Source organism: Oncorhynchus kisutch, linkage group LG1 (genome assembly GCF_002021735.2).
Source record: "Oncorhynchus kisutch isolate 150728-3 linkage group LG1, Okis_V2, whole genome shotgun sequence".
In the NCBI taxonomy this organism is placed as follows: Eukaryota; Metazoa; Chordata; class Actinopteri; order Salmoniformes; family Salmonidae; genus Oncorhynchus; species Oncorhynchus kisutch.
In genome coordinates this window covers 54,396,889-54,415,449 of record NC_034174.2, presented here as the reverse complement: position 1 = coordinate 54,415,449, position 18,561 = coordinate 54,396,889, and the positions used below count along the sequence as shown (strand labels likewise).

General features: G+C 39.5%; 2 protein-coding genes across 3 annotated transcripts in view; one reads left to right on the top strand and one right to left on the bottom strand.

Annotated features, from left to right (window-relative positions):
• The window catches only part of LOC109890990 (phospholipid transfer protein-like), a 30,729-nt gene extending 15,376 nt beyond the window's left edge, over nucleotides 1–15,353 (bottom strand). Inside the window, exons 1-3 of one of the 2 annotated variants that reach the window (XM_031827126.1) lie at nucleotides 15,235–15,353; nucleotides 1,318–1,438; nucleotides 958–1,057 (exon numbers count right to left, since the gene is read on the bottom strand). In XM_031827126.1, coding sequence (XP_031682986.1) covers nucleotides 958–1,057; nucleotides 1,318–1,432 — 215 coding nt within the window. In that variant the 5' untranslated portion in view covers nucleotides 1,433–1,438; nucleotides 15,235–15,353. Of the gene's footprint in view, nucleotides 1–957; nucleotides 1,058–1,317; nucleotides 1,439–2,259; nucleotides 2,443–15,234 lie in introns of those variants that run through there. The other variant, XM_031827133.1, reaches the window with a different exon arrangement.
• Nucleotides 14,706–18,561, top strand: part of LOC109891176 (mRNA (2'-O-methyladenosine-N(6)-)-methyltransferase) — a 45,141-nt gene continuing 41,285 nt past the window's right edge. The window contains exon 1 of the mRNA XM_020483516.2: nucleotides 14,706–14,920. The gene's annotated coding sequence lies outside the window, so the exon portion shown is untranslated. The remainder of the gene's footprint in view (nucleotides 14,921–18,561) is intronic.

Sequence of the window (18,561 nt, the reverse complement as noted above, 5' to 3'; positions counted from 1 at the left end):
AAACAGTGAGTGGGTAGCAATACCCTCCACATTGGTTTACATGGGTTGATTTTCCAAGAACCCAGATGTCTAGAAGATGACAAAGTCAGTTTGGCTGATGGTTTAGCTCACTTCATGTAGTGAGCTAAACCATCTGTCTGGTTTACTAGACTAGAGCGTCTTTATCCCTTAAAAGAGAATGTCCAGTTGCTAAACTTTATAGGTAATCTTTTAGAAATCCAGGTTCTTGACAAATCACCCAACTCAGACTCTGCTCACAGTTCCATGGTACAGTGGTTCTTCCTTTAAAAGTTGCGTCATACTGCAGCACACCTTGTGGGCTGCCGCAGAATTCTATGGAACATTATTTAATTGTCAGCCATTGTTAAAATTAATGCTAGTTAGTGCTAGTTTAACCACCAGAGGGCATCTTTGAGAAGCATTTGATAGCCTTCAGTATTGGCAGTACTAGAGAATGTAAAACCATTTTTTGTAAGAACATGGTAAAAAAAAAGGCTGTTCTTGAACATGGGGTGAGACATTCTTACTAATTTCTAAATAAAGCCAGTTTGTTATTTAGAATGATTTATTTCAGTTTTTAGAGGGAGAGAAACCAAAAGCCCACCATCGCCTCATGGATCTCTCGGTCGCTGCCGGCACTGGTATTGAACCAGCATATGGAACAACGCAGTTTGCACTGCGATGCAGTGTCTTAGACCGCTACGCCACTCGGAAGGCCCCACCCACAAAGTTTTTAATGCTGATCAATTGCTTGCACAATATATCAGGGTTAATAATAGTAATAATAATACTTTATCCCCCTTCCACATGTTAAAGGTTCCAATTGATAAAGTTGTTTTATTAATGAGTATATTTGAGTTTAACCACAATATTTGTAGGCACTCAAATGAAAGGGATCTGGAGCAATTCGATGGCAGAAACTTCTGAGCAATAACTTGGGTGGATCCCAGGGCTTACTCTTTGATGGTGTACTGGAAGTGGCCCTCTTTGCCCTTCATCTCTGGCATGGTGATGTTGCTCAGTTCCTCAACCACAAACTTCTGTGTCTCGTACTTCACTGAAATGCAGGTTGAAAGAGTTGAGTTTAGAGTCTAGAACTACCTAGTGAATACCTTAAGCAGACAATCCTGACAACTGAGAGGGGCTAAATGGATGACTGCTTTGGTAGAGAGAAATTCAGATAGTGGCAATGCAGCAGAGATGATGTCTTGCTTTGTTTAAGACTGACCATTGAAGACTGTCTGGGACCAATGTAGACTGTTGAAAACTATTTAAGATCACATGTACAAGAGCGTTTTTTTGGGGTGAATTTCTTACACATTTCGAGCCCCCTGTTAGTGATCCGGATCTTGCAGCCTGGCGGTTCTTCTGCTGACATGGCTGCAATTAGAGGGAACAGGAAGAGGATAGACACCATACAGGAAGCCATCATGAGTGCCTGCAGGGGGGGTCAAAACAGAAGAGGGAGAGTGGATAAGGACCCAGACACCTCAAAGCTTAAACACTAACAAGTCCGACTCAACCAGGGTTGACTTCGGACCTAAAGAGCCTAAACAGAGTAAGTATTGCCTTACTTGTAGAACTACTCAATACTAGACCTCCAACCGGTCACTCTCAGTCATAAAATGATCCGTTTATCGTTGGTGACCAGCTTTCTGAGGTTGCTTTACTCTTCCTCGAAACTAGGGCGATAACATGATTCATCCAGTTCTTATGAACTTTATTGATGCTTTGTTCCATGAGACACAATATGACCCAAAAGTCAGGTCATCAAGGTTTATATCATAAAATAAATGGGTATTAATTTCAAACATAAAATGTCATATTAAAGTCAAAGGTTATTTTTAAAGTCAGGTTATGAATGCCTTTTGGAGAAACTAAGTGCACTGCCTATCTCAATGTTCCTCTTACCCTTTTCCTGGTACAGTGAACAGAATTGAAAACTAAATGTAGAGACATGATTACTAGCCGCTTACAAACAGGTACACAGTACCCCTTTCATTATCAAAAAGATAGGCAATTCAGAGATACTATGGCAGTGTAATTACAATAACAGATGTTATTGTAGGCTATTCTGTGCATTCATATTGTCAACCTTGCTTACAAATGTTTTGAAAAGAGTCCCTAGATATCATGAGCAACAGCAACGTCAATGGAGTTATTCCTTTCTTGTCCTACCCACCACCCCACATTCTCTCCATCACAAGTTAGAATTCAAAGACTTCTCTTCCCTGAAAAAATCCTCCACCAAAATCTTACCTCAAAGATGGAGGGTCTATGGAAGGCCAAACAAAAGAGATACAAAGAGAACCCCTAAATGTTTGTCTTCAAGGTAGCTCCACAGTCTGAAATTCAAATGCTGCACTCTGTATCTCTGCTCTGCTGTAGCATGTACAGTTGCTGAGTAAGTGAGTCAGAGAGAGAGAGAGAGAAAGTGTGTATGTGCGTGTCAAAGAGTGTGTGTGTGTGTGTGTGTAAAGCTGCACAGCCCTTTGTCTCATTCAACAGCAGGGGCACCAGTGATTGCTCTACTAACCCCCCATGGCGTGGAACTGAAAGGCTTGAAGGAAAGCAGGATGTCTTTTGACCCATAAGATTGACCGACCAACCAACCCCGCCAACCCCATTTAACTTAGACTCTCTACAGTCTAAACCCCACCCGGGAATGAAACAAATACTCGACAGTAACTCACTAACATGATCCTACACTGTTCTCAGATCATTTGCCTTATCTGGTCTTATCAGCATGTGTGTGTGGAGTGCGGGAACCAGTTAACTCAACAATTGGAGAGAACAAAACGAGAGAGCAAAGTTCTTCAAGGGGACTCAAGGAGGTCATTGACCCCCAAGGGGGACATCTCCCCAAAGACATTTCCCATTGATTAGACAATATTTATACAATTTCCTCACCCCTTTCTCAGAATATGTACAGGGGTGAAAGATTGAGGGTTCCCAGAAGGAACTGCTTCAGTGTCTTCTGCACAATAACATTGACCACCACACAAGGATGAATGCATGTGCAGCTGTACGTGTCTCACTTCAGACATATAAACCACCAAGTGTTTTAAAGCAGCAATATGTCACTTTTTGTATTTGTTTTTATAGTGGTCATCCAATGTGATGCAACAGTAACAATATTGTGCCTCTAGCCTTCCTAAGGAGAACCACTGCATTCATTGGTTTTCATTTTCCCTGTCTGGTCGGATTTTCCAGCCAGATTTTGGGGAGCACACAATGAGTGACGTGTTTTCCGTCGGTGAGGAGGCAGTGTGATAGCTAGCTAGCTGAGCCCACGGCCAGCACTTGGCTAATAGCTAGAGGAAATAGCTAGCTTACAGACATGGCAGACGTGAGGGGCATAAGACCTGACCCAGCAGAAAATATTATTCCATCTAAGCCAAAGAAACAGACGCATTTTGAGAGCAGACAGGCAAAAAGGGAAAGCGATAGAGAGCGGGCCAAGACGAGAATAAACCTTGGATTTGTGTTCACACAGTGGAGAGAACTAAGAAAGTTGAAGGGATTATATTCGATTTGTTTTCCGCTGAAAAGCTAAGTTCTTGATCTGAATGCCCTGTCTTCAGTCAGCTGTTGTACAACATTTTAAATCGTATTCCATCTTTCAGCTGAAGGAGAAACTACAATAACAAGTCTTGAAGGTGAAGTGTCTACACATTGAAAAATACACCGAAATCCCAGAACTTCAGAGAGCAGTGTTGAGAAGACTGGGCTCTCAATTGGGGCCACCAAGAAGTATGATCCTGAGATCAGATGACCCAAGACTCCCTGAAGTGCCACCAATAACAGCTGAGCTGCTACAACTTCGAGGAGACGTCGCCATGCAACACAGCATGCAGTAAGCACACATTTGAGCTGGGAAGGACTGGCGCCTTCCCTGTTGTCAGACTTTGTGGTTCCCGGAAGTGTGAAAACCTACAGAGCATTCAGAATTGTTGTTGAAAGAGTTGGGCTTACAAACAAACATATATATCATATAAATAAGGGAAGTTTGTGGGGGCAACAATAAACCTGTGTGAGAGACCATACTTGTGCCTGTTTTATCTAGCATATAATCATCAGTATTGTACTTTTGTAATGGTTTTAGAATCATTTACTAAACTGTTCTCTTTTCCTGGATATCTATACTCTTGATGGTTTACACTTAAAATTAGCAGACCTAGAGGTGGGTAGATATCTAGAAAAACAGATGGACTACCCTGGTGTAAATACAGTAATAAAAAGTTGGTTCGATTACACAGATCAGGTCAAAAAGTTTTATTAGGGAGTTAAACAAGAACACAAGGTAGTCTCTGTAACCTTCCTCAAAATAAAAAAAATTACAGTGTAAGGGAAACATTCTGATAAAGTACTGAACTGATATCAACCAGACGAAGGCAAAATTCACACAAAAAAATGACGGAGTATTGTTCCTAGTTGGGATCCAAATAAAGAATAAAGTACAGGAAAGTGTTAACCTGTTATGTAAACATACAGTGCCTTGCGAACGTATTCGGCCCCCTTGAACTTTGCGACCTTTTGCCACATTTCAGGCTTCAAACATAAAGATATAAAACTGTATTTTTTTGTGAAGAATCAACAACAAGTGGGACACAATCATGAAGTGGAACGACATTTATTGGATATTTCAAACTTATTCAGCCCCTTTACTTTCAGTGCAGCAAACTCTCTCCAGAAATTCAGTGAGGATCTCTGAATGATCCAATGTTGACCTAAATGACTAATGATGATAAATACAATCCACCTGTGTGTAATCAAGTCTCCGTATAAATGCACCTGCACTGTGATAGTCTCAGAGGTCCGTTAAAAGCGCAGAGAGCATCATGAAGAACAAGGAACACACCAGGCAGGTCCGAGATACTGTTGTGAAGAAGTTTAAAGCCGGATTTGGATACAAAAAGATTTCCCAAGCTTTAAACATCCCAAGGAGCACTGTGCAAGCGATAATATTGAAATGGAAGGAGTATCAGACCACTGCAAATCTACCAAGACCTGGCCGTCCCTCTAAACTTTCAGCTCATACAAGGAGAAGACTGATCAGAGATGCAGCCAAGAGGCCCATGATCACTCTGGATGAACTGCAGAGATCTACAGCTGAGGTGGGAGACTCTGTCCATAGGACAACAATCAGTCGTATATTGCACAAATCTGGCCTTTATGGAAGAGTGGCAAGAAGAAAGCCATTTCTTAAAGATATCCATAAAAAGTGTCATTTAAAGTTTGCCACAAGCCACCTGGGAGACACACCAAACATGTGGAAGAAGGTGCTCTGGTCAGATGAAACCCAAATTGAACTTTTTGGCAACAATGCAAAACGTTATGTTTGGCGTAAAAGCAACCCAGCTCATCACCCTGAACACACCATCCCCACTGTCAAACATGGTGGTGGCAGCATCATGGTTTGGGCCTGCTTTTCTTCAGCAGGGACAGGGAAGATGGTTAAAATTGATGGGAAGATGGATGGAGCCAAATACAGGACCATTCTGGAAGAATGATGGAGAACCTGATGGAGTCTGCAAAAGACCTGAGACTGGGACGGATATTTGTCTTCCAACAAGACAATGATCCAAAACATAAAGCATCCATACCTGTGGATGTATTTCAAGGCCTACCTTCAAACTCAGTGCCCATTTGCTTGACATCGTGTCAAAAGAAAGAAGAAAGAAAGAATTGGAGACCTCCACAAGTCTGGTTCAACCTTGGGAGCAATTTCCAAACACCTGAAGGTACCACATTCATCTGTACAAACAGTAGTACGCAAGTATAAACACCATCCCAGAACAAGCAAAGGACCTTGTGAAGATGCTGGAGGAAACGGGTACAAAAGTATCTATATCCACAGTAAAACGGGTCCTACATCATAACCTAAGGCCGCTCAGGAAGGAAGAAGCCACTGCTCCAAAACTGATATAAAAAAGCCAGACTACAGTTTGCAACTGCACATGGGGACAAAGATTCTACTTTTTGGAGAAATGTCCTCTGGTCTGATGAAACAAATATAGAACTATTTAGCCATAATGACCATCGTTATGTTTGGAGGAAAAAGGGGAAGGCTTGCAAGCCGAAGAACACCATCCCAACCATGAGGCACAGGGATGACAGAATCATGTTGTGGGAGTGCTTTGCTGAAGGAGGGACTGGTGCACTTCCCAAAATAGATGGCATCATGAGGTAGGAAAATTATGTGGATATATTGAAGCAACATCTCAAGACATCAATCAGGAAGTTAAAGCTTGGTCGCAAATGGGTCTTCCAAATGGACAATGACCCCAAGCATACATACAAAGTTGAGGCAAAATGGCTTATGGACAACAAAGACAAGGCATTGGAGTGACCATCACAAAGCCCTGACCTCAATCCTATAGAAAATTTGTGGGAAGAACTGAAAAAGCTTGTGCGAGCAAGGAGGCCTATAAACTTGACTCAGTTACACCAGCTCTGTCAGGAGGAATGGGCCAAAATTCACCCAACTTATTGTGGGAAGCTTGTGGAAGGCTACCCAAAACGTTTCACCCATGTTAAACAATTTAAAGGCAATGCTACCAAATACTAATTGAGTGTATGTAAACTTCTGACCCACTGGGAATGTGATGAAAGAAATTAAAGCTGAAATTAAATCCCTCTACTATTATTCTGACATTTCACATTCTTAAAATAAAGTGGTGATCCTAACTGACCTAAGACAGGGAATTTGTTACTAGGATTAAATGTCAGGAATTGTGATAAATTTAAACTCAGTTTATTTGGCTAAGGTGTATGTAAACTTCCGACTTCAACTGTAGATCTAAAACCAAAAGCTTTGTATTCGGTTCAAAGCATTCTCTTAGACCTAAACCTCAACTGGAGTTGTGTATAAATGGTGTGACCATTGAACAAGTTGAAGAAGCTGAACTCTTAGGAGTAACATTGGATGGTCAGTTATCATGGTCAAGTCATATTGACAAAGTTGTTGTGAAGATTTACTCGTTGTTCAGGTTTTGATATTGTCCCATCTTGATTACTGTCCGGTAATATGGTCAGGTACAGCAAAGGAAGACCTAGCAAAGCTGCAGCTGGCTCAAAAAAGCAGCACGCCTTGGCCTTAACTGCACACACACAGAACCAACATCAACAACATGCATGATAGTCTTTCGTGGTGGAGGGTTGAAGAGAAATTGATTACTTCTATTCTAGTAATTTTAAGAAACATTTGTGTTAAAAATGCCTAACAAACTTGTATAATCTATTCCCATGAACTTTGAACAGACATACATACCCCACTAGACATGGCACTATGGGTTTCTTCACACTACCAAATCAAAAACAGATTTAATGCGTCACTCAGTTATGTATAGAGCCATATCATCGTGGAATGCTCTGCCACCAGAGGTTACTCAGGCAAAAAGCAAGTTTAGCTTTAAAAACTAGATACAATGTTTTTTTATCACAGCGCCTCTTCTCTTTCTACATATCTAATTTAAATGTACTGCATATAAGAATGTGGATATATGAATGTGTGTAAATAGTATTTTTGTTGTCTTTCCTATATACATAAGTACCTTCGAAAGGTATTCAGAACCCTTGACTTTTTCCACATTCTGTTACGTTTACAGCCATATCCTAAAATTGATTAAATAAAAGAAAATCCTCACCAATCTACACACAATACCCCATAATGACAAAGTGAAAACAGGTTTTTAGAGTTTTTGCAAATGTATTACAAATAGAACAGAAATACCTTATTTACATAAGTATTCAGACCCTTTACTATGAGAATCAAAATCGAGCTGATGTGCATTCTGTTTCCATGAATTATCCTTGAGATGTTTCTACAACTTGATTGGAGTCCACCTGTGGTAAATTCAATTGATTGGACATGATTTGGAAAGACACACCTGTCCAAACAATGGCAAGAAAAAGTATGTGAACCCTTTGGAATTACCTGGATTTCTGCATAAATTTGTCATCAAATTTGATCGGATCTTCATCTAAGTCACAACAATAGACAAACACAGTCTGCTTAAACTAATAACACACAAACAATTATATGTTTTCATGTCTTTATTGAACGCATCATGTAAAAATTCACAGCGTAGGGTGGAAAAAGTATGTAAACCCTTGCATTTAATAACTAGTTGACCCACCTTTGGAAGCAACTACCTCAACCAAACTTTCTGTAGTTGCGGATCAGACCTGCACAATGGTCAGGAGGAATTTTGGACCATTCATATTCACAAAACTGTTTCAGTTCGACAATATTCTTAGGATGTCTGGTTTGAACTGCTCTCGAGGTCATGCCACAGCATTTTAAATCAGGTTGAGGTCAGGACTCTGACTGGGCCACTCCAGAAGGACTATTTTCTTCTGTTGAAGCCATTCTGTTAAATCCATTGATTTACTTCTGTGTTTTGGGTCGATGTCCTGTTGCGTCACCCAACTTCTGTTGAGCTTCAATTGGCAGACAGATAGCCTAACATTCTCTTGCAAAATGTCTTGATAAACGTGGAAATTCATTTTTCAGTCGATGATAGCAAGTTGTCCAGGCCCTGAGGCAGCAAAGCAGCCCCAAACCATGATGCTCCCTCCACCATACTTTACAGTTGGGATGAGTTTTTGATGTTGGTGTGCTGTGCCTTTTTTTTCTCCACACACAGTGTTGTGTGTTCCTTCCAAACAACTCAACTTCAGTTTAATCTATCCACAGAGTATTTTGCCAGAAGCGCTGTGGAACATCCAGGATGCTCTTTTGCGAACTTCAGACGTGCACCAATGTTTTTTTTGTACAGCAGTGGCTTCTTCCGTGGTGTCCTCCCATGAACACCATTCTTGTTTATCGTAGACTTGTCAACAGAGATTTTAGCATGTTCCAGAGATTTATGTAAATCTTTAGCTGACACTCTAGGATTCTTCTTAACCTCTTAGCATTCTGCACTGTGCTCTTGCAGTCATCTTTACAGGATGGCCACTCGTAGGGAGAGTAGCAACAGTGCTGAACTTTCTCCATTTATAGACAATTTGTCTTTCTGTGGACTGAAACATCAAGGCTTTTAGATAAACTTTTGTAACCCTTTCCAGCTTTATGCAAGTCAACAATTCCTAATCTTAGGTCTTCTGAGATCTCTTTTGTTTGAGGCATGATTCACATCAGGCAATGCTTCTTGTGAATAGCAAACACAAATATTGTGAGTGTTTTTTTTTATAGGGCAAGGCAGCTCTAACCAATATCTCCAATCTCGTCTCATTGATTGGACTCCAGGTTAGCCGACTCCTGACTCCAATTAGCTTTTGGAAAAGTCATTAGCCTAGGAGTTCACATACTTTTTCAAACCAACAATGAATGTTTAAATTATGTATTCAATATCGACAAGAAAAATACTATAATCTGTGTTATCAGTTTAAGCACACTGTGTTCGTCTGTTGTGACTAAGATGAAGATCAGATCAAACTTTGCCTAATTTATGCAGAAATCCAGGTAATTCCAAAGGGTTCGCATACTTTTTTCTTGCCACTATAAGTTCCCACAGTTGACAGTGCATGTCACAGCAAAAACCAAGCCATGAAGTCAATGGAATTGTTCTTAGAGCTTTGAGACAGGATTGTGTCGAGGCACAGATCTAGGGAAGGGTACAAAAAAATGTCTGCAGAATTGAAGGTCCCCAAGAACACAGTGGCCTCAATCATTCTTAAATGGAAGATGTTTGGAACCACCAATTCTCTTCCTAGAGCTGGCCGCCTGGCCAAACTGAGCAATTGGGGGAGAAGGGCCATGAGGTGGGAGGTGACCAAGAACCTGATGGTCACTCTGACAGAGCTCTGGAGTTCCTCTGTGGAGATGGGAGAACTTTTCAGAAGGACACCATCTCTGCAGCACTCCACTAATCAGGCCTTTATGATAGAGTGGTCAGACAGAAGCCACTCCTCAGTAAAAGGCACATGACAGCCCGCTTGGAGTTTTCCAAAAGGCACCTAAAGACTCTCAGACCATGAGAAAGGTCTGATGAAACCAAAATTGAACTCTTTGGATGAAAGGCAAGTATTACGTCTGGAGGAAACCTGGCACCATCCCTACAGTGAAGCATGTTGGTAAGCCTACTCTAGAGTGCTCAGGACCTCTGACTGGGGCGAAGGTTCACCTTTCAACAGGATAATGACCCTAAGCACACAGCCAAGAGAACACAGGAGTGTCCAAGTCTCTGAATGGCTGGTTACTCAAGAACAGAGCCCGGACTTGGACCCGATCGAACATCTCTAGAGACCTGAAAATAGCTGTGCAGCAACGCTCCCCATCCAACCTGACAGAGCTTGAGAGGATCTGCCAAGCTTGTAGTCTCATACACAAGAAGACTCAATGCTGTGATCACTGCCAAAGGTGCTTCAAGAAAGTACTGAGTAAAGGGTTTGAATACTTATGTAAATGTAATATTTCCGTTTTTTAAATTTGTAATAAATTAGCAACAATTTCTAAAAGAAAAACAGTTTTTGCTTTGTCATTATGGGGTATTCTGCATACATTGATGTGGGGGGGGAAAAGCATTTAATCAATTTTAGAATAAGGCTGTAACTTAATGTAACAAATTGTGGAAAAAGTCAAGGGGTCTGAATACTTACCGAATACACTGTATACCTGTTATTATTATTATTATATATTTATTGATTTAAATAAAATATCTTATGTTGTTCTTGTCTGTTACGGTTCTGTACTTTGTCATGTATTTGTATGTTTTATGTGGACCCAAGGAAGAGTAGCTGCTACATGTGCAGCAGCTAATGGGGATCCTAATAAACTATACCATTTGAATATCATCCTCCATCCCCCCAGTTATGGGAATCTTTCTCCAGATAACTATTTTGGCTGATAGGAAACAAGTGTTTTGCAATGGAGTAGAGTGAGGGTACTCCAGTTTAAACACACATGTGTGCTGTGGTATTCAGGCCATTGACCGATAGAGAACTCGTGAGTGAAGAGATCTGGGAAAAGGGTGTGTTTGTATGAGCTTGTATTGATGCGATCTTGTGTTTAGTAACTCATGAACTCATGTAGTACATAATATAGGTAATTTGCAGTGGTACGTAAGGTTTATTATTATGTGTGTGCAAAATCATTTCAATTTTAAATAACAAACATCTCAGGAGACACATAGGTAAGAGTAGCCCCACAAAAGAGCAGCCCCCCAAAAAACTAAACAACAAACTTGCTAGATACCACGGTTGAGGTCCATTTTGAATTGAGTTGCGAATTGCGCTTTAATTCCAATTCAATTCTTGAATAGGCCACACCACACAGGAGGCAGAATTTGAATTGAATTTGAATTAAAGGATGTACAATTTAATTCAATGAAATTCAAATGGCTTATTTATTCTACACATCACTATACAAATGTTTATTTTGACATGTATGGATACAAATTCCATGTAACATATGGTTGAAACATGTCATTTTAAAAACATTCTCCTGAAACTATATTAACTCATTACAGTGGCATGTTTTACAGTGGCTTATTCTAAGAACATGTTGTGAGTTGTCTATAATAATTTGTAATTCCCTTAATGTTTTAAATATCAGGAAATATACATTTCCCAGAATGCATTAGATCAAACACTGGAGTATGAAAGGGAACAATGATCTCATGACAATGAAAAATACTGTTAGAAATCTTTTAATATTTGAAATGGTATGTGTATGCTTTGCATTAATAAGCGTCAGATACAAATCTGATAAAATATTTGTCAAATGAATGATATGTTTCATGTCTCAGTTGAATTGGTTTGAATTAAATAATATTTCCTTCCATTTAATTTCGATTGAAATTCTGCTTCCTGTGGGGTGTGGCCAACTCAAATTAAATTCAATGGTTCAATGGAATTAAATTGAGAAATTACGAATTGACCACAAACCTGCTCAATCCCAGTCAAGTAACTAGCAAACTAGTGATGTTATGCGTGTTGAGGCTTTGCATCAAGTTTCCTCACTTGATCTCAGAAATAAGATATTATGCAGAGCCACTGCTACATCTCTATATAAATATTTGTCATAGCCTCAGGCCCTATTTCAATAGGCCTATGGCTTAATTGTAGGACCCCAGGGCCTATATTTTCTAGTCAAAGTATTACTTTCATTGAGTGAAGATGAGCTGCAATACTGCCGTCTTTGGTTCATTATTTTCATGTGATCACTCTTTTTTTCTACTTTCAACATCTTTCAGAGACTATCTCAAAGTTAGCATTTTATCATTACTAAAACACAGCACCTTAAATTCCACTGAAAGGTGTCCTCATCAATTAAGCTTTAACTTACTCAGTCACACACCAGTTTGAAACAGAAGAATGTATTGAGATTTGATCAAATCTCTAATCTGTGTTGGAATTCATCCAAGTGATATGATCTAACATAATTACAGTAAACACAGGATTTAAATACATAAACAGCATAAAACTGTGTACATAAACAGCATTTTCCACATCCACTTAATACCTTTTGAATTGATAATGGTAACAACCCGTTTGTAAATCCCTAATTGGGTGAAGCCTTCCTATAGTTCACTCTGTTGTATCATCCCACATCATAAAACACAAATCCAAACCAGTCTGGAAAAATACATTCTGTGCAGCATCTCAGCACGAATCTTAGCAGGATATTAGTTTCTAACTTTAATTTAATAAACACATTCAACAATACCTGAAAGTCATACACCCATACTCACCTTTGCTTGTGCCATTGTGGAGATGGCACAGAAAAGTATTTGTCCTCTCAACTCATCAACTCCTGGGAACATTGAATTCTGAGCTGCCTGGTCTGTCTACATCAGTGGTTCTCAACCCTGGTCCTAGGGACCAGGGACCATCATGAGTTGATCATTTGAATCAGTTGTGTAGTGCTAGGGCAAAAACAAAAATGTGCACCCCTTTGGGTCCCCAGGACCAGGTTTGAGAACCAGCGGTCTACATCATCTTAATCTCTTTTACTCACATCCCTCATTTTGCTTGAGCAGTGAATATAATCAGACATCATACCAATTTTAGAATACCTGTAAGTGTATATGCAAAATCCCAAATGATGATTAATTTTCAAGACCTGAAACATCCTTGAGGGGCCCAGTTTACAGATAGCTTTATTTGTGCAATTCTGTCTATAATTTGTGAGAGAACCTGTCTTCTCTTAAGAATTCATGTTTTGCTTTTTAAAAGTATGATGATTCAAAGGTTATTTGAGGTACTCCATGCCACAAGGTCAATTAAATAACAGTAGCCTTGACATTTGGAAAACCAGTCTTCTGACAGAGGTAAAATACAAAAACTTGCTAGTACCAACCATTGGATAGATTGTGCTAAACCAGTGGAATGTTATAACTGTGCATACTCTTAAGACAGTGATAATTTCCCAATAAGGTTGCCATTGGAGACCTATATCATATATTTTTACCAGTTTTATTGACCTGGTGCAATGTTAGGTAAGTTTGGTGTATGTCATGTCGATTTAGGTCACTTTTATGCCGTCAAGTTCTGTTGCACAAACAACTGAACTGTGCAGGAATGCTGAACAAATTGGGAGCCACAGGGGCATGGTTGGTTCAGTGTTAAGCTGTTGCCATTTAAGTCTCTGGAGCAAACAGATCCTAATGGTTCCCAGCTCCTCACCACAATGATGGCTCAGCTCACTTCTTTTATGAATATTTTAACATAAAACAGCCATTCTGATGAGAAGTGGGAGGATATTTAAAATGAGCTAAATGGGGTTCTGCATCAATTGTAGGCTACCGCATCAAATTGAATGGTGAATTAAAATGTGCTCAAAAGGGGTCAGACGTAATGGGTTCATCATGTTTAATAATTTTAATGGCCATAGTAGAACAGAACATCCGTACACCACCAGATGTCAGTGTTGACAATGTTTGGTGAAAATGGGACGATTTTTCTCCTGACCTGTATGTCTGGGATAAAATATCAGGGGCGTACTCATTACACTGATTCTGTTGTAAAACGTTTCTTAAACGGCAAACAGAACGAAACTGGGAGGGCCCTACCTCATTTTGTCCAATTGAAACTCTAATTTTAGTTGTTCGGTTTTGCAACCGTTTGGACTAATGATTACTCCCCAGATGTAACACTGTTGGCATGCACGTTTCAAACAACCCAGTCACACCTGAGGCACAGTAATAAAAACGATTTCTTGAGATCATGTGCAGGGAACAGATGGTATAGATTTTTTTTGTTGTTGAAATGTCTGAAATTCCCCTAGCCTATTACCAGGACTGCAACTTTCATTTGACAAATAACCAAAATATGTTATACAGTTTATATTATTTAGCATTCAGTGCACAAATAATGGAACAATACAAAGAAAGAGAGAATATCAACATGAATTTAAAGTTGTTAATTTATTAGTCTTATTAATTTATTAGTCAACATAAAGACATGAGTACATACATCTGGTTGACATGGTATCATCACATAGGCATAATGCAACATCTAATAACATTATAATAAATACATAGACTACTGAGCATGTCACTAATAATGAGTTGTATCAATTGAAAATGTAGACACTGCACAAAACAAAACTACACAAAAGTGAATATAATTCGATATTATTTCGTAATCCCAACCATGTCATCGGAGTATTACTGGTTAAATAGTTCAGACGAGTTCGCAAATATGTTTTGGCCTGACTACTTTCACAGGCAAAATTCTGAAGAACTAGCTACTAAGATTCTGCAGCATGTGAACGTTTACAAATGCCCTTCCACATATGGCTACTTCTCAATGACAAGCATTGCCTAGAACGACAACTAAACTGGCGCGTGCGCAATACCAAGGCCCGCGTCCCCGAAACAAGATGGCGGAGAAGGTGGGGAGGAAGAGGCGGAGGCAGGTCCGGATTGAATAGAGCAAAGGCTATACAAGGTTCCCAACAAACCTCTATAAGGTAAGGGGAATAACCACATTAGCGCTATAGGAAAGCCATGGGAAGGTGGCGGAACATGCAGGGTATCCTATTATCCACTCAAAATGTACACGCATTGTCAATGCACGAAATAAAGAAACAATGTTGTCTGCAAGGGTTGCTATGACTCGATATCGCGCGCTATTTTGTCTCAACCAAAGTGCGCGCCTAAATATTTGTATGTGTTTTAAGTAAAAGGGGTTCATATACGCCTATATTGACAGCATATACCTGGTACCCTTACTAATTCTCGTCATGTATATGTCACACTAAACCCATTTCGTACAGTATCCTACCGTATTTGATCTGTTTTCCACGTATCACCCTACTTGGGTTCCGAGATACTGCCGTTGCCTTTTATTGTGTAGCGCAGCTACCAGATGTTGTCCCCTCCTTCGTGTTTGTTTTCGGGCGGTGTAGCAGGCGCATGCGTGTCCTTTTGCCCATTCATCCATCCATTCTGTAATCAACGGTAAAGCTAGAACACACATCTGCAAGATGTCAATTTGAAATGTTATGTTAATCAAAAGGACATCAAATTAATAATGAAACACTAGGTACTAAAATGCATAGGTATAGCTAGACAGTTAACTATCTAGCCTCGTGTTTTATACATAGTTTATCTTCACCAGCGTAATCCCCACTGCTGGTATCACTGCTCGTTCGGAGGGATTTGACGCAGATTTTGCCGGTGCACTGTTGCCAATAGCACATTGTGGAAGTACAACATAATCTATCAAGCTGCTGTTTACGTTACCTACCTAGAAGCACTAGTCTGGCTAATTACTCTCTTGTGCGCTCGCTACGGGTCTGGATGAATGGGCTCTATCATTCATTCATTGAATGATTACCACTAGTAGGCTACCATTCACTCCAGACTATAACCGCAGAATTGTCAGGACGATCAACAGGTCTTGCTTGTTGAATAGTAACAACAATGAAATTATATGGCCAGGCGAAAATCCTTGGAACGCTGTGATGGCAGCAAGTAGGCTAGTGAGGATGCGGCGGTTGGAGAAGCAACATATGTGCTGTAATGCGATCAATATGGATGATCGTTCTGAGGATATGGTCAAGAACCTGAATAGTCTGTAATGGAAAGTAAGAGGAAAAAGGGACCATGCTACTTACTGAAAGCAGTGGCGCTTCTGGTGAAGGGAGTTTAAGGTATGATGATGTTTGTGACCCCAGGGCCTCATTTACAGGACTACACCCATTCTTGCATAGGGACCTGCAAACCGACGACCCCCGTCATATGCTAGCAAAAACAGGTTTTTAACGTATTGTCATAGGGCGGTGAACAGCGTCGTTAGGGTCTGGCTGGGGTAGGCCCTCATTGTAAATACGATTTTGTCCTTAACTGACTTGCCTAGTTAAATAAAGGTTCAATAAGAATAACATTTAAAAATCAGGTAAATGACAAGGGAAAGTAATGAACATAATACAATGAATAGATTCAATTGACATTTGTTTCGGTCACTGGTCTACACACACTACCCCATAATGACAAAGTGAAAACAATTTTGTAGAATTTCTTGCGAATTTCTTGAAAATGAAATACAGATATTGAATTTACATAACCCTGAGGCAATACATGTTAGAATCACCTTTGGTAGCGATTACAGCTGTGAATCTTTCTGGTTAAATTGCTAATAGCTTTGCACACCTGGATTGTACAATATTTGACAATTATTCCTTTAAAAATTCTTCCATCTGTCAAGTTGGTTGTTAATCATTTCTAGACAGACATTTTCAAGTCTTGCCATAGATTTTCAAGTCGGTTTAAGTCAAAACTGCAGCTAGGCCTCACAGGATCATTCAATTTCTTCTTGGTAAACATCTCCGAACCAGGTTTTCCTCTATGATTTTGCCTGTACTTAGCTCTGATAATTGATTATTTTTTTATTTTTTTAACTCCCTAGTCCTTGCCGATGACAAGCATACCCGTAACATGATGCAGCCACCACCATGCTTGAAAATATGAAGAGTGGTAGTCAGTGATGTTGTTTTCAATTTGTCTGAAACATAAGGCTTTGTATTCTGGACACATGCATGTTTTGGAATATTTTTTAAATCCGTACAGGATTCATTCTTTTCGCTCTGTCATTAAGGTTAGTATTTTGGAGTAACTACAATGTTGTTGATCTATCCTCAGTTTTCTCCAATCACAGCCATTAAATTATAACCGTTTTAGTCACCATTAGCCTCATAGTGAATCCCTGTGTCAATCCCCCAAGTGACTTGGTGTATTGACACACCATCCAAAGTGTAATTAATAACTTCACCTTGCTCAAAAGGATATTCTGGAACTTTTTTGGTCTTGCTATAACAAAGGGGTTGAATACTTGTTGACTCAACACATTTCAGCTTTTCATTTTGGATCAATTTGTAAACATATCTAAAAACAATTTCACTTTGACAGTATGGGTTATTGTGTGTGTAGGCAAGTGACACAAAATCTCAATGAAATCCATTTTAAATTCAGGCTGTAACAAAATGACTACACGGACTATCTGCATTGACCCTTCTATTTTATTAAATGTTTTGCTCTCTATCCACACGTATACTGACACTCCAACACACACACACACAACACGCACACACATTCATACTGACTCTATACACACACACACACACACACACACACACACACACACACACAATCATCATACATGCTGCTGCTGCAACTCTGTTTATTATATCTCTTGACGTCTAGTCAACTTACCCTTATATATACCCTACCACTCCAGTATCCCTGCACATTGTAAATATGGTATTGTCACTGACCCTGGAACTAACCCTGTTACATAGCTTACTTATTTTCTGGTGTTCTTATTTCTGTTTCTTGTGTGTTTTTGTTCTACTTTTATTTTTAAATGTTTTATTTTTATAGTACTACTGATATTGATTATTGCATTGCTGGGGAAGACCATTAAGAAAGGCATTTCACTGTATTTGTGCAGTGCACTGAGTAAAAACTTACCTTGAAATACATTTTACTTCATAGCTTTCATTGGAAAGGTTATCAACACTACTCGAATTGTTGAAAGCAGAAATGCCGGCAATAGAGTTTAGGTGTAAAAGATGTTCCTGTCAACATGATTTTTAAAAATACTGAATAATCCTAAAGCTGGATTGTCTCAGCATGAAAGAATAACATTTTTGATGGGTTTTTCAGTATGGGGGAGGGTTTGTTAGTAGGGATTTTTCTTTTCTTTTTTTCTTAGTAATACAGAATTAAGCAAAACATGATTGATCGCATACTCCAGCACAGCAGGTGACGGCATGCACCTTACAACGATTGTTTGCGGACCACCATTATAGCATAGAAGGTCTTGCTTGATCCCTTGAATTTCGGAAAGCATGTCAAATCACCACCTGGGTACCTTGGAGATTATGGAACATCTTTACATTTTATCACATTTAATAATAGTAAAAAGCTAGGTTCTTTGCTCTGTCATTTGAATAGTACACAGTATATTAGTTGAAGTCGGAAGTTTTCATACACTTAGGTTGGTGTCATTAAAACTCGTTTTTCAACCACTCCACAAATTTCTTGGTAACAAACTATAGTTTTGGCAAGTCGGTTAGGACATCTACTTTGTGCATGACAAGTCATTTTT